The sequence below is a fragment of the Saccopteryx bilineata genome, chromosome 6 (assembly GCF_036850765.1).
Source record: "Saccopteryx bilineata isolate mSacBil1 chromosome 6, mSacBil1_pri_phased_curated, whole genome shotgun sequence".
Lineage (NCBI taxonomy): Eukaryota > Metazoa > Chordata > Mammalia > Chiroptera > Emballonuridae > Saccopteryx > Saccopteryx bilineata.
Genome location: NC_089495.1, coordinates 102,668,570 through 102,684,324, shown reverse-complemented (window position 1 = coordinate 102,684,324; position 15,755 = coordinate 102,668,570). Strand labels below are relative to the sequence as shown.

The 15,755-nt window shown below is 38.0% G+C and overlaps 1 protein-coding gene across 6 annotated transcripts in view; it reads left to right on the top strand.

Annotated features, from left to right (window-relative positions):
• Positions 1 to 15,755, top strand: part of ENOX1 (ecto-NOX disulfide-thiol exchanger 1) — a 596,201-nt gene that overhangs the window by 327,486 nt on the left and 252,960 nt on the right. For 5 of the 6 annotated variants that reach the window (XM_066236813.1, XM_066236816.1, XM_066236811.1 and 2 more), the window contains one exon: positions 7,470 to 7,616. The exons of the other annotated variant lie outside the window; for it this stretch is intronic. In XM_066236813.1, coding sequence (XP_066092910.1) covers positions 7,529 to 7,616 — 88 coding nt within the window. In that variant the 5' untranslated portion in view covers positions 7,470 to 7,528. The remainder of the gene's footprint in view (positions 1 to 7,469; positions 7,617 to 15,755) is intronic. 6 annotated transcript variants of the gene reach the window in all.

Genomic DNA, 15,755 nt, shown 5'->3' with positions numbered 1-15,755 from the left:
TTAGATTGATTTTTGGTCCAAACTTCTGGAGCAATTAAGAAAGCAGTGAGTTGCTGTAAAGCTACGTTTGTAGAGTTCAACTTACTTTGTCTGATGTACCCTAGAAAATAACAGAATAAAATGATTTTGTCAATATTCAGCCTGAAAGTACTTGTTGGGTAGTTAGTAGTTGATCTAGGGTAATACCTAAAGTCCTCTGGATAAATAAACTAGAGTGAAGTACACAAGTACATATAATTTCAAAGTAAAATTTGTAAGACTGGGAATTGCAGCAAGGGTCAAAAACTATAAAAAGATGAATGAAGAAACAAAGGAGGAGACACTGCTAAACTGGGAATGCCAATAGTCTGGGATGGAGGAGGAGCTGAGGTGTACTGAGAGAGGCTGCAGACTCACTCTCAGGACCTGGGAAGGCTGCGGAGGGGTGGGAGGATGAGACTGGAAAAGGGGAGACAGGCTAAAAGTAGGTACAGAGTAGTGAGCATGAGTTAGTGGAACATAGTGTAGGGCAGGGGTCCCCAAACTACGGCCCACGGGCCACATGCGGCCCCCTGAGGCCATTTATCCAGCCCCCGCCACACTTCTGGAAGGGGCACCTCTTTCATTGGTGGTCAGTGAGAGGAGCATAGTTCCCATTGAAATACTGGTCAGTTTGTTGATTTAAATTTACTTGTTCTTTATTTTAAATATTGTATTTGTTCCCATTTTGTTTTTTTACTTTAAAATAAGATATGTGCAGTGTGCATAGGGATTTGTTCATAGTTTTTTTTATAGTCTGGCCCTCCAACGGTTTGAGGGACAGTGAACTGGTCCTCTGGGTAAAAAGTTTGGGGACCCCTGGTGTAGGGAATAGTTACTATATGTCCTGTTCCTCTCCTTCCCTTACACTACCAGTACCAATTCCTCGACCCTGGTGGAGGTGTGAGGGATGATCTTGGGCTACTCTGAACCCAAGATGCTCTGGATTCCAGGAAACTAGCCCTGTGGGAGAGAGGTGAAACTCAACAGAGTGAGGTAAGACCCTCCTAGATGGTTTCACACATAATTCCCAGGGCACTTGTAGCCAGGGACACTTATAGCCAGGGATGGGGTCTTTAGGCAGGAGTTTGAAGGATTCTTATCTAAAGAAATTGAATAGCCCAAAGAAATTACCTGATTGGCATTTGGAATCCCCATTAAAGTGGCTGGATGCCTCATCCAGTTATAGCACCCCTGGCTCAGGGTTTCTAGTTAGTCTTGTTGGGACTGATGGTTCCTAAATATAAATTAATTTTATATTTTCTTTCTTTCTTTTTTTTTTTTTTGCAAGAGAGACTGAATTTTATATTTTCTTCTTATGTTTACATAGCCATATATTTAAGATATTTATATCTATAAAGAAATATAATATATATATATATTTGTTAAATATAAGTGAATAGTAAGAGGGTCACCAGATATTTGAATATAATCCCCAGAATAAAATATAGAATAAAATATAAAGATCAAACAGAGAGAAAGGAATAGGAAGCTCAGAAAAAAAGCTCAGATAATTCAGGAAGCAAGAGAAAAGCTTTTAAAAACCTGTATCTTTAAAAAATATCTATTTTATTAATTACATTTAATATTATTTTGCTTTAGTTTTAGGTGTACACCATAGTGGTTAGATGTTTACATATAGTTTACAAAGTGTTCCTCCGAATATTTCTAGTACCCACCTGGCACCATACACAGTTATTACAGTATTATTTACTGTCTTTCCTATGCTGTACTTTACATCCCTAGGACTATTTTGTGATCACCAATTTGTACTTCTCAATCCCTTCACCTTTATTGCCCAGCCCCCCAGCCTCCCATCTTCCTCAGCTTGTTCTCTGTATCTATGAGTCTGTTTCTGTTTTGTTTGTTCACTTATTTTGTTCTTTAGATCCATATGTAAGTGAAATCATATGATATTTGTCTTTCTCTGCGACTTATTTCACTAAGTATAATACCCTTTAGATCCACCTATGTTATGGAAAATGATAAGATTTCATTTTTTATGGGCAAGAAATATCCCATATGTACCACTTTTTCTTTATTTGTCTACTGATAGGCACTTGGGTTACTTTTATGTCTTGGCTATTGGTAAATAATGCTGCAGTGGACACAGTGGTACAAATATCTTTGCAAATTACTGTCTTGTATTTTTTTCAGATACATACCTAGCAGTTGAATTGCTGAGTTGTTAGGTAGGTCTACTTCTATTGTTTTGAGGAACTTCCATACTGCTTTACATAGTGGCTATACCAATTTGCAGTCCCACCAACAGTGCAAAGTCGTTCCCTTTTCTCAACATTCTCACCAACACTTGTTTGTTGATTACAACCATTCTGACAGGTGTAAATTGATATCTCATTATGGTTTTAATTTGCATTTCTCTGATTATTAGTGATGTTAGGCATCTTTTCATGTGTCTATTGGCAATCTGTATGGCCTCTTTGGAGGAATGTCTATTCAGGTCCTCAGCCCATTTTTTTTTTAATATTGATATTTTATTTTGAAGTTATAAATATATTGTAGTCTAAAGCAAATAATTATGTTACTGTTTCCAAGAATCAATATTTCAGCATAATAAAAAGTAACTATAATTTTATTTTATTTTTTTAAATTAATTTTAATGGGGTGACATTGATAAATCAGGGTACATATGTTCAGAGAAAACATCTCTAGGTTATTCTGACATTCGATTATGCTGCATTCCCATCACCCAAAGTCCAATTGTCTTCCATCACCTTCTAACTGGTTTTCTTTGTGCCCCTACCTTCCCCAACCCCATTCCCTCTTCCCCCCCATAACTACCACACTCTTGTCCATGTCTCTGAGTCTCATTTTTATGTCCCACCTATATATGGAATCATATAGTTCTTAGTTTTTTCTGATTTACTTATTTCACTCAGTATAATGTTATCAAGGTCCATCCATGTTGTTGTAAATGATCCGATGTCATCATTTCTTATGGCTGAGTAGTATTCCATAGTGTATATGTACCAAAGCTTTTTAATCCACTCATCCACTGATGGACACTTGGTCAGCCCATTTTTATTGAATTGTTTTTGTTTTGTATTTTTGGTGGTGAGTTGTATAAGTTCTTTATAAATTTTGAATATTAACCCCTTATCAGATATGCACCAGTGGTGAATATTTTCTCACATTCAATAGATTGTCTTTTTATTTCATTGATGGTTTCCTTTGGCTTGAAAAAAACTCTTTATTTTAATGTATTCCCAATAGTTTATTTTCCTTTTGTTTTCCTTGCCTGGGGAGATATATCAGAAAAAAATATTACTAAGAGCAGTTTCAGAGATTTTACTGCCTATGCTTTCTTCTAAGAGTTTCATCATTTCAGGTCTTATATTTAAATCTTTACCCCATTTTTAGTTTATTTTTGTAGATAGTGTAAGATGGTGGTCTGGTTTCATTTTTGTGTTTGTGTCTAATTTTCCCAACCATTTATATTGAATACACTGTCTTTATCCCATTTTATATTATTGCCTCTTTTGTCATAAATTAATTGATCATATGGGCACAGGTTTATTTGGGGGCTCTCTATTCTGTTCCATTGATCTATCTGTCAGTTTTTATGCAAGTACCATGCCGTGTTGGTGACTACAGGCTTCTATTTACTTTGGTATCAGGTAGTATGATACCTTCATCTTTGTTCTTTCTCAAGATTGCTGTGGCTATTTAGGGCCTTTCATAGTTCCATATAAATTTTAGGATTTTATGTTATAGTTCTGTGAAATATGCCATTGGTATTTGGTAGGGATTGCATTGATTCTATAGATTGATTTGGGTAATATGGACAAATTAACTGTGTTAATTCTTCCTATCCACGAATATGGTATATGTCTCCACTTATTTGTATCTTCTTCAATTTCTTTCTTCGGTATCTTATAATTTTTTGAGTACTGATCTTTAACCTCCTTCATTAAATTTATTCCTAAGTATTTTATTTTTTGCTTTAATTATAAATGCTATTGTTTTATAAATTTTTCTTTCTGATGGTTCACTATTGGTGTATAAAAATGAAACCAATTTCTGAATATTAACTTTGTACCCTGCTATTTTACTGAATTAATATACTCTAGTAGTTTTTTGTAGAATCTTAGGGTTCTCTATATACATTAACATGTCATCTGCAAATAATGACAGCTTTACCCCTTCCTTTCCAATTTGGATACCTTTTGTTTCCTTTTCTTTTCTGATTTCTTTGGCTTGGTCTTCTATGTTGAATAAAAGTAATGAAAGTTAATAAACTGGGCTTGTTCCTGGTCTTAAGGAGAAAGCTTTTAACTTTTTCCCATTGAGCATGATGTTTATCATATGTGGCATTTATTATGTTGAGGTATGTTCCTACCATTCCCACTTTTCTGAGAGTTTTTGTCATGAGCAGATGCTGGATTTTGTCAAATGATTTTTGTGCATCTATTGATATGATCATATGATTTTTATTTTCCATTTCTTATGTGATGTATCACATTAATTGATGTGTTGATATTGAACCAACCTTGAATCCCAGGAATAAATCCCACTTCAATATAGTTTATGATCTTTTAAATGTATTGCTGAATTTGGTTTGCCACTATTTTGTTGTAGATTTTTACATCCATGTTAATCAGAAATATTGTCTAATTTTCTTTTTTTGTAATGTGGTTTTTTGGGTTTGGGAGGGGTTTGGAGTCAGGATAATGGTGGCCTTGTAAAATGAACTTGGTAACCTTTTTTTCTATTGAATTTTTTGTAATCATTTTGGAAGGATAGGTGTTAGTTCTTCTTTGAATATTTGGTAAATTTTACCTGTAAAACCATCTGGTCTAGGACTTTTGTTTGGTGGGAGTTTTTTTTTTTATTACTGATTCTATTTTGTTGATAATAATATGTCTCCTCAGATTTTATGGGGTTTTTTTTTGATACAGTCTTGGAAGATTGTATATTTCTAGAAATTTATTCTTCCAAATTGTCCAATGTGAAGACTTATAATTGTTTGTAGTATTTTCTTATAATCCTCTGTATTTCTGTGATGTCAGCTGTTACTTCTGTAGTGTCAGTTGTGAGTTGTCTTTCATTTCTGATTTTATTTACCTGGGCCCTCTCTCTTTTTTTCTTTATGAGTCTGATTAAAGGTTTATCAATCCAGCCCTGGCTGCATTGTTCAGTTTGATGGAGCATCATCCTGAAGTGTGGAGGTTGCTGGTTTGATCCCCAGCCAGGGCACATGCAGGAATAGATTGATTTTCCTGTCTCTCTCCCTCCCTCCTCCCTCCCTTCCTCTCTTACTAAAATCTTTAAATAAACTTAAAATGTTTATCCATCTTGTTTATCTTTTCAAGAAACCAGCTCTTGGTTTTATTGATCATTTGTATTGTTTTTGGTCTGATCTTTATTATTTCTTCCCTTATTTTGTTGTTTTTTCTAGTTTCCTTAGCTGTGAATTTAGATTGTTTACTTGATTTTTTCTTAATTTTTGAGGTAGTTCTGTGAATTTTCCACTTAAGATTACTTCTGTTGTGGCCTATAGATTTTGGATTCTTGTATTTTCATTGTCATTTTTCTCAAGGTAACTTTTGATTTTTTTTCCCTTGATCTCATTGTTAATCTTTTCATTGTAGTAGTATGTTATTTAGCTTTCATGTGTTTGTGTGTTTTTCAATGTTTTTCTTGTAACTGATTTTTAGTTTCATAACATGTTGTTGGAGAAGATGCTTGATATGATTTCAGTGTTCTTAAATTTATTGAGACTTGCTTTGTGGCCTAAGATGAGGTCTATCCTTGTAAATGTTCCATGCACAGTTGAAAAGAATGTATATTCTGCTTTGGGATAAAATGTTTAAAAATGTCAATTAAATATATCTGGTCTACTGTGTTATATAAGCCCACTGTATCTTTTTTGACTGTCAGTCTAGATGATCTATCAATTGATGATAATGGAGTATTAAAATTCTCTATTATGACTTTACTACTTTTCATCTCTTCCTTTATGTCCATCAATAGTTGCTGTATATATTTAGGTGCTCCTATGTTAGGTGCATAAATGATTAAAAGATTTATATCTTCTTGTTGGATTGCTCCCTTTATCACTTTATCTTTGTCTCTTATTATAGACTTTGTTGTTTTAAAGTTTGTTTTGTCTGATATTAATACTTCTACCCAGCTGTTCTTTTGTTTTCATTTGAATGAAATTTTTTTTCATCTTTTTACTTTAGGTCTATGTGTCCTTCCATCTGAAATGGGTCTCTTGTAGGAAGCATATGTCAGAGTCTTGTTTTCTTATTCATTTTGCTACATTTTGTCTTTTGATTGGAGAATTAATCCATTTCCATTTAAAGTGATTATTGATAGGTATGTAGTTATTGTCATTTTATTCTTCATATTTATATTCTTTTTTCCCCTTCTTTTTTAAAGAAGTCCTTTGTCCTTTTAATGTTTCTTGTAATACTAGTTTGTTGGTGATGAACTCCTTTAGCTTTTTCTTGTTTATCTTTTCTACAGTTTCACATATTAGCCTTGATATGTACAGTAGTCTTGGTTGCAGGTCACTGCTTTTCATCACTTTGAATGTTTTGTGCCAATCTCTTTTGGCTTACAAAGTTTCTCTTGAGAAATCAGCTGAAAATCTTATGGGAGCTCACTTGTGGGTAATTGTCTTTCTCTTGCTGCTTTTCAGATTCTCTTTGTCTTTAACCTTTGCCTTTTTAATGATGATGTGTCTTGGTCCAAAATATATAATATCATTAGGAAGATGACAGAATTATGTACATGATATACAGAGGGAAGTATAAAAAGAGGAATAATCAGATGATAAGAATTAGGTCTTGAAAATTGAACATAGTAAAGAAAAAAGAAAAGAAAAGAAGAAGCATTGAAGGTGTAGAATGTAAAGTCAAGTAGACTTTCCAGAAAGTAGACTAACAGACCATGTTGTCCCATAGCGGGTGGAGGGAAAAGGAGGTAAGAAATGTAGCAGATCAGTCCATGAGGTTCAGTATTTTACCGTAGGAGTTCTATAAATAGAAAACAAAAGAAAATAGTGGGGAGACAAGTATCAAACAATAATACAGAGAAAAGATTTCAAAATGGAATAACAGGAATTTACAGATATAAAGAGAAGAGAAATGCCCAGAATAATATTAATAGATAAAAAAGATTCTCATTAAGATTCTTTACTATGAGAATTCAGAACACCGTGGATTTTTAAAAAAGATTCCAAAACCTTCCAGAGATATAAAACATGTCACATTTAAATGATCAGGAATACCCATGGCATCGGACTTAACTGCGACACTGGAAGCTGGAAACCAGTGAAGTATGCCTTCAATAGTGTGAGGAAATGACTTTTTTACTTGAAATTCAATAAGCTTAACTATCAAACGTGTTTGAGTAGAATTAAGACATTTTCAGACACACAAGGAAGGTCTCAACAAATTTACCTCCCATGTACCTTTTCTCAGGAAGCTTCTAGAGAATGTGCTCTACAAAAATGAGGCTGTAAACCAAGAAAGAGGAAACCATGGGATCCAGGAAACGGGGAACCCAGCACAGGCGAGAGGCACAGGGATTTCGCAAGATGGTGTTAAAAAGAAGCCCCAGGACAACAGGTGGGCAGCTGGCCTGGGAAACTGCTAGATCAGATGGACTGAGTGGGAGGGTCCTAGAGGGAAACAGGGATGGGACAGCTTGACTGATGGGGTTGATCACATATACAGTGGTTTTAATAGGGTTTTTATAGTTCTTTTAAATAGTGCAGGAACAGTGAATAATATATAAACACACAAAAAGGGTAGAAATAAAAGACAATATTAGGAAAAACAAAATATTTAACAAGATAGGAAGTGTATTCTTAAACTGTGTTGCTCGACTATAACAATATTACATGTCACATTAATAAACATAGAATATAGTTTTAACCTCAAATTATTGCTTAACCTTCTGGAAATATGGGGGAAGAAAGCTTATTGGGAGGTGGTGATGGGGTAAGAATGCTACATTTTTCTCATTTTGCATAGTAGTAAGACATTAAATAATCTCTGAAAATGATAACTTAAGACATCACTATGCACACATTATTTAAATATATGAAATCTAGTATCACAATTAAAAGTTAAAGGTGGTTTCTTCTCCTGTTATGGGATTCAACCTGCTTGGGGGGAGAGGTAGATTGAAGATGCTGGTTAGTCTTTCTGCCCTGAGCAGTCACCTAGATCAGTGTTTTTTAACTGCCTGTCCACCAGAAATTTCAAGCGGGTCTGTGAAAGAATTAACTACCTTGATGCTATTGTGGACATTATAGACCCCATGATCTTTGTCGAATTTGCTTATACTTAGGGTGCTTTTTGCTGTAGTGGTCTCCAAAATAACTCTCCTATTTTCACCATTCCCCAAGTATGAAAAGGTTGAAAACCACTACCCTAGATTAACCAAACTGAGAACAACTATTGGGGCAAAAGTCATACCCATATAGGAGACTACCTATTCTGGCAAATACTTCTCATCATAGAAGCAAACCAAGTGGTTTTCTCTGAGAGTAGAAGGGAATGGGCAGGGACAGGTGGGCAGGTGTTTCCTGTTTGGAGATTATAGATATTACAGTGCTGTTGCCCTTGGAATAAGTATTTAGTTGGTTTAAAATTTTTGCTGAAATTAGAAATAGACATTACAAAACCAAAGGACACAAATACTCCTTGAAAAGAAGGCAAAACCAAAAACAGAGGAAGAAGTTGATGGTGCTTTCCTTGATATCTTTGAGAACTTATCTCTGTATTCGTTATCTAACAAAGTAGGGGCCTCAGGACCCTCTGCCAGGCCCCTCTCGCCAGCATCTACAGTCGTGGACCTCTGCTCCCCACATCCTGGGTCTAAACTTGGCTGGGCCACTTCATGTCCCATGACAACACCTGTGTTTTCCCTTACCAGGCTTTACTTATAGTGCAGCCGTTGCTTCCCTTCTGTTCACATAGCCACACATGCACACACACTCACACACTCACACTCCCTTCCCTTTGCAAGGGCCCCTTGTTCCACCGCCATCCACACCTGGTGATATCTCCGCTCAGATGGGTCACAGCATTCTCCCCTTTCTTTTATTTCCTATTGTATTGCCCTTGGCATTACTTAACCACACACAGCCTTGAATCACAGTTGATTTTTAACTTGTTCTTTGTTAAGAGCCTAGAAAGTGACATGGGCAGGAACCATATTGCAATGATACTTGTTTCTCCTATGGAGAGCCTGGCAGAGTACTGACATATTCCAGATATTGTCTCAGATAATAATTGAATGAATAAATAACCTTTCATTAAATGTGAAATCTGTTCAGTCATATGGCCTGGTGTTAAACATCTGTAGCCATGTAAATAAATAGAACCAGAGGTAAGGATTTTTTGTTTTGTTTGTTTTAAGGTAGCTAAGTGCTTTCTCCAAAGGGTAAAGATCATGCTCACAGCCCAGAGGGTAAAGTGCCTTAGGATGACTGAATGAATGAATTTGTAAAAAAAAAAAAAAAAAAAGTTTATTATTTTCATAGAACAGTTCTGGAGGCTACCAAACCTAACAGTAGTTTCCCCTGAGCAGCAGAACTAGGAGTACATGGGTGAAGGTCTGACTTTTAGTGAATATGTCACCAAGTACATGTATCGCTTTTTATTATTTATTTATTTATTTATTTATTTATTTATTTTTACAGAGACAGAGAGTGAGTCAGAGAGAGGGATAGACAGGGGCAGACAGACAGGAATAGAGAGATGAGAAGCATCATGTTTTTCGTTGTGACACCTTAGTTGTTCATTGACTGCCCTCTCATATGTGCCTTGACTGTGGGCCTTCAGCAGACTAAGTAACCCCTTTCTCGAGCCAGTGACATTGGGTCCAAGCTGGTGAGCCTTGCTCAAGCCAGATGAGCCCGCGCTCAAGCCGGCGACCTTGGGGTCTCGAACCTGGGTCCTTCCGCATCCCAGTCCGACGCTCTATCCACTGCGCCACCAGGCTGTATCGCTTTTTAAATAAAAACACTAGCTTAACCCTTTGAGTAGTAAATTTTTTTTAATGCTTGCTGACCTCTGGGAGTGAGTTGTTTTTTTTTTCTTCAAAAAATAAAATTAGTTCCAGTTCCAGTTTTATTAACTTAAAATCATGTTTGTTTGATAACCAATTTATGGAAACAAGAAGAACATACATTTGCCTTTTTTAAATGTTGCCTTACACATTTTTAAAATAAAAATTTTTGTTATATCATGCAATTCTAAAGTACCTCTAGCTCAAAGTTTAAAGACATACATGTACGATTGTACTCGGGATGGTCAGGAGGCACATGAACGTTTGTACTACTCAGAGGGTTAACCCCACCTGACGTGGTTCTCAGATGGCTATGTTATTTAGTCAGCATCTCAAGGCCATGGACTTCATAGTTTCTGAAGCCTTTATCCGCAGAGACTTTACTTTGCTATCACAGGCGGACGTCTGTAGTTATGCTGTGGGGAGGGGATGATTTAGGTCAGATACAGTTATATCTCCTAACTTTTCGGTAAATACCCTGGGGCAGGTTACTTGACCACCTTGCATCTCAGTTCCCTTCCCTGTAAAATTGGGATAATTTTTCCTATGAACAAAGGGTATTGTCCAAGCAAAACATCTGTGTATTCAGTGTCTAGCAGTATCTGATTCAAAGCAAGGTTCCCTTTTCTTCCTACAGAAGGTGACTTAGATAGAAGACTCTTAGACATATATTCTTGGCTCCAACTACTCCAGGTGTGGTCTCAATATCCCCAAGGAGTTTATTAGAAATGCAGCCTCAACCCTCACTAGATCTAATGGATCAGAATCTGGACTTGAACAGAACACCCAGGTGATTCCTATGCAGCAAAGTCTAAGCAGCTCTGTTTTTATGCTTCATGTAGTAGTGTTTCAGACAGGCTTATGTAAACCATGTGTTTAAGTTCTGTGTTTTATGATACTTTGACATCTTAGGGCCTTGCAGACCCCAGAGGAAGGCACTGTCCTTCCCAGGGTACCCTAACTCCTAGAGACAGCAAACAGCCTGCCCAGGAGCACACCTTTGATATGCAAACCAACCCATCCTGAGTCCCTTCCCCACCAGCTTCATTTTGTCAGGTTCCTGCAGTCCAGATACTGTCATCCTTCCCTAACTCACTTGAGGCCAATTACTGGACAATCAGGAATCACCCCAGTACCCAGAACCCACGGAAATTATTTAAACTCTCTAATCCTACGCCTTCTTACACTGCCTTGCTTTGATTTTCCCCTGGAAACCACACTAAAGGTTTTTTGTTTTTTTATTTTAATGGGGTGACATTGATAAATCAGGGTACATATGTTCAGAGAAAACATCTCCAGATTATTTTGACATTTGATTATGTTGCATACCCCTCACCCAAAATCAAATTGTCTTCTGTCACCTTCTATCTGGTTTTCTTTGTGCCCCTCCCCTCCCCCCACCCCTAGTTACCATCACATTCTTGTCCATGTCTCTGAGTCTCATTTTTATGTCCCATCTATGTATGGAATCATATAGTTCTTAGTTTTTTCTGATTTACTTATTTCACTCAGTATAATGTTATCAAGGTCCATCCATGTTGTTGTAAATGATCCAATGTCATCATTTCTTATGGCTGAGGACTATTCCATAGTATATATGTACCAAAGCTTTTTAATCCACTCGTCCACTGATGGACACTTGGGCTGTTTCCAGATCTTCATTCACTATTGTGAACAATGCTGCCATAAAAGGAGAAATGCACACACTAAAGGGTGTTGCGCAAGTTTTCCCTGCACTTCCTCTGTTCCTGCCCTACCTGGTGCCCGCCCCGGGGTCCTGGGAGGCTCAGTATGGCCCAGTGTGGCTCAGCATGGCCCAGCCAGGCTTAGCGTAGTATTGAAGGCCCCTCCTCATGGGAACTGTAAGTAGCAAACTGTCTTTTCAGTGGCAAGAATTCCCTCCTCTTTTGGCCTCAGCATAGCTGGATAAACCCAAATCCCAGCCTCATTTTGAAACAAGGTTGCCCTTTTAAACTTTTTCCTAGTTCAAGCCTCCTGCTCCCCCCCCCCCTTTAACTTGCTGATTTAAGTTTCATTTGAGTAAGTGTGAGGGTGCCCAGCAGGGCCAGATGTCCTGGTGTGGCATGACTAACAGGCTGAAACGTAGGAGGATACTTAAGCTACCTCATCAGCCTAAACTTACTTTTAAATAAAGATGATCAAGGATAACCACGAACAAGGCTGTAAATCTGCTTAATATAGTATGACTACTTTGAATACCAATAATTCTCCATAAACACAAGCTTTGAACACTTCAGAAACTGCTATTAGAAATGATTAAGACCTCCAAGGTAATAGAAGCGTTTAAATGGAAACATAAATTTATTTGTAGTATTCTGAGGTGTTGAGGAAACAAATGAAAACCTGCCATCCACATCCGTTCATTCTTTCCCCTGTGGCTTCTCAATATGGTATACATGTTTTAGGTAGGTGTAACTCCTGCCAGGAAGCAGCTATGATGTCACCATGCATTTACATTACCTCTTATTTCTTCTGTATTGAAAAGATTCATGAAATATGGAAGTGAGCTAACTGAAGCTGAGGTTAATAAAAGTAGGTGTTAAAAGAATGTTAAAGGGTCCCTGGCCAGTGGCTCAGTAGATAAGAGTGTCAGCCCAGCATATGGACATCCTGGGTTCAATTCCCAGTCAGGGCACACAGAAGTGACCATTTACTTTTAACCCCATTTCTCTTTTGTCCCCCTTCTCCTCCCATAGCCAGTGACTCAATTGGTTCGAATGTGGCCCTGGGCACCAAAGATAGCTTGTTTGGTCCAAATGCATCAGCCTCAGCCTCTAAAAATAGCTAAGTACTCAAGCATCAGCCTCATATGGGGGTTGCTGGGTAGATCCTAGTTGGGACACATGTGGGAGTCTGTCTATCTCCCTTCTTTTCTCCAAAAAAAAAAAATTAAAAGAATATTAAAGGTACTTTTCTCCCTATGACTCAAAGGGGAAAAAATATAATAAGCAGTATCTAATTTAGAAATATTCCATATTTGTTAGCTAAGAACAGAAGATAGCAATTCTACAGTAACATTTCCCTTATAAGAGTTTCATGGCCCTGGCCAGTTGGCTCAGTGGTAGAGCGTCGGCCTGGCATGCAGGGGTCCCGGGTTCGATTCCCGGCCAGGGCACACAGGAGAAGCACCCATCTGCTTCTCCACCCCTACCCCTCTCCTTCCTCTCTGTCTCTCTCTTCCCCTCCCACAGCTAAAGGCTCCATTGGAGCAAAAATGGCCTGGGTGCTGGGGATGGCTTCTTGGCCTCTGCCCCAGGCGCTAGAGTGGCTCTGGTCACGACAGAGTGACGCCCCAGAGGGGCAGAGCATCGCCCCCTGGTGGGCGTGCCGGGTGGATCCCGGTCGGGCGCATGCGGGAGTCTGTCAGACTGTCTCTCCCCATTTCCAGCTTTGGAAAAATACAAAAAATAAATAAATAAATAAATAAATAAAAAGAGTTTCATTACAATTTTATTTGGAAATTAGAATTCAATTAGCAGCTTTTAATTAGAAATAGTAGACAAGAAGATTTTCCATTGACTATCAGATTTGTTTCCATAAAAAGTAAACCCTTGCCTGACCTGTGGAGGCATAGTGGATAAAGCGTCGACCTAGAAATGCTGAGGTCGCCAGTTCGAAACCCTGGGTTTGCCTGGTCAAGGTACATATGGGAGTTGATGCTTCCTGCTCCTCCCCCCTTCTCTCTCTCTCTCTCCTCTCTCTCTCTGTCTCTCTGTCCCTCTCTCTCTCTCTGTCTCTCCTTCTCCTCTCTAAAAAATAAAAAAATAAAAAAGTAAACCCTTCTCACTACACACACACACACACACACGTAACTTCGTGAGGTGATGTATGTCTTAACTTATTGTGGTAATCATTTCACAGTATATATGTATATTACATCATATGTACACATTAAATTGCTACCATTTTATTTGTCAATTATACCTCATTAAAGCTGGAAAAAACAATAAACCTATTGGTTATGACCACAAAAATAAACTTTGGCTGCACATAGCAGGATTTTATTCCCTATAACAGGCCCTATAAGATTCATGTACTGCCCAAGCAGTGTCTAAAATTTGACTATGTCCTGCATGAACAACTGCATCCCCTGAAACTACATGCTGGTTTCTCAGCAGGTATTTTGTTTGATTCCTCCTTGACCCTTTTCCAAGAAACCTAATTTGCCCTAGGGAGTCTCTTGCAGAAAAAGAGTGTTTGCATCTGCTTAGGGAAATGTGCTTCTAATAATGACTTTTTTGGAAGGGAGAGGGCAGAATGGAATGGATAGATGGATAAGCCAGTTTGAGCAGGCGGAGAGCAACCCAGGCCTCAGAACTCTTATAAAAGGAGCTCTGCGGCCAAGCAGTTTGCCGGGACTGGGCCTGGGAAGACCCATCTCCATTCAGCAAGCACTGTCTCTGCTCATGCCCTGCAGAATTCTTACTCTGACAAATGCCTTGAGGCATTTGTTTCACTCACACTTCTGAGATGGTGCGGATTTCTCGCTTCAGCCCTGCAGACCCCAGTGTAGAAATCGCTCTCCGAGGTATGTGGCCATTTTAAACTCTGCGGAGTCCCTCAGATGACTGCAGCATGGGCAGTGGCTGGGATGCCGCCGGGGCAGGAAATTCAAGGGCTCTCTTGGTTGCCAGAAGAGTTGGCCAGTGTGCTGATGAGTGGCTTGCAGGCGGAGAGAGCTTGACTCAGCTTCTTTCTCATGTACTGAACTTAAAATCACCCAGCAGACAAAAGGAGGACTGTATCACCAGTGGAATGGAGGATGAATTGATGAAAGAAAGAGAGAGAGAGAGAGAAAGAAAAGGAAAGAGGCAGAGCATGGCTGCTGACTGGCTCTCTTGTGCTTTCCATCTCCTGTTTCTTTTGCTTTGTCTCGTTTCTCTCCATTTTTCTGCCAAGAAAAGTGGTTGATTTGTTTCTAACCACAGCCTCAGGCTAGCAACACATTGAAATGGCAAAGGTGACAACAAAATGTTTCTTAAAATATGATTTAAGAACCTGAAGCTAGATTAATTTTTATCAACTTTGTCTGCTATGTGGTTGAAAAATAAGAAAAAGGTGAAACCATTGCTCATATTTAAGCTAGCAAGGTTCATCTGAAACAAAGTCCAATTATACTCAGTGGAAGACATGTTTACCTTTCTTAAAAAATGTAAATCTATCTTTGCATAATAAACAAACTATTAAACGACCTTTCCTTCAACGCTGGCAAGCAATTGCTTGTTTCCACTAATAAGAGAACTTGTTTTACAAGGTTCAAGTTGATTAATTGACAAATGCTGATAAAATCAAAGCAGGGCTAAAATGCAGTGTGCCAGCTGTGTATAAATTACTTGTGCTCAATAATGTTGCAAGAGGCTATACATTTGTGGTTTACCTTTCAATAAATATTACTGTCGTAATTGCAATGTCCATAGTGGAAATTCACCTCTGAAGATGACTGTCAGGAACCACAGCTAGACTAAATATTTCTATACCAGCATCTGCTTTTTTGCTCAATTATAAGCATGGATTGCTGTGAGCCTTTAAAAAACTGGATGCTTTATATGTACTGTCAGATGAGTGCTAATATATTTTGAAAATCATGCTCCCTTGATTGACCTAAGTATATATAGCATTTCTTACGTTTTTGTAGGAAACTAAAAAAAAATTAAATGCTCTAAGCC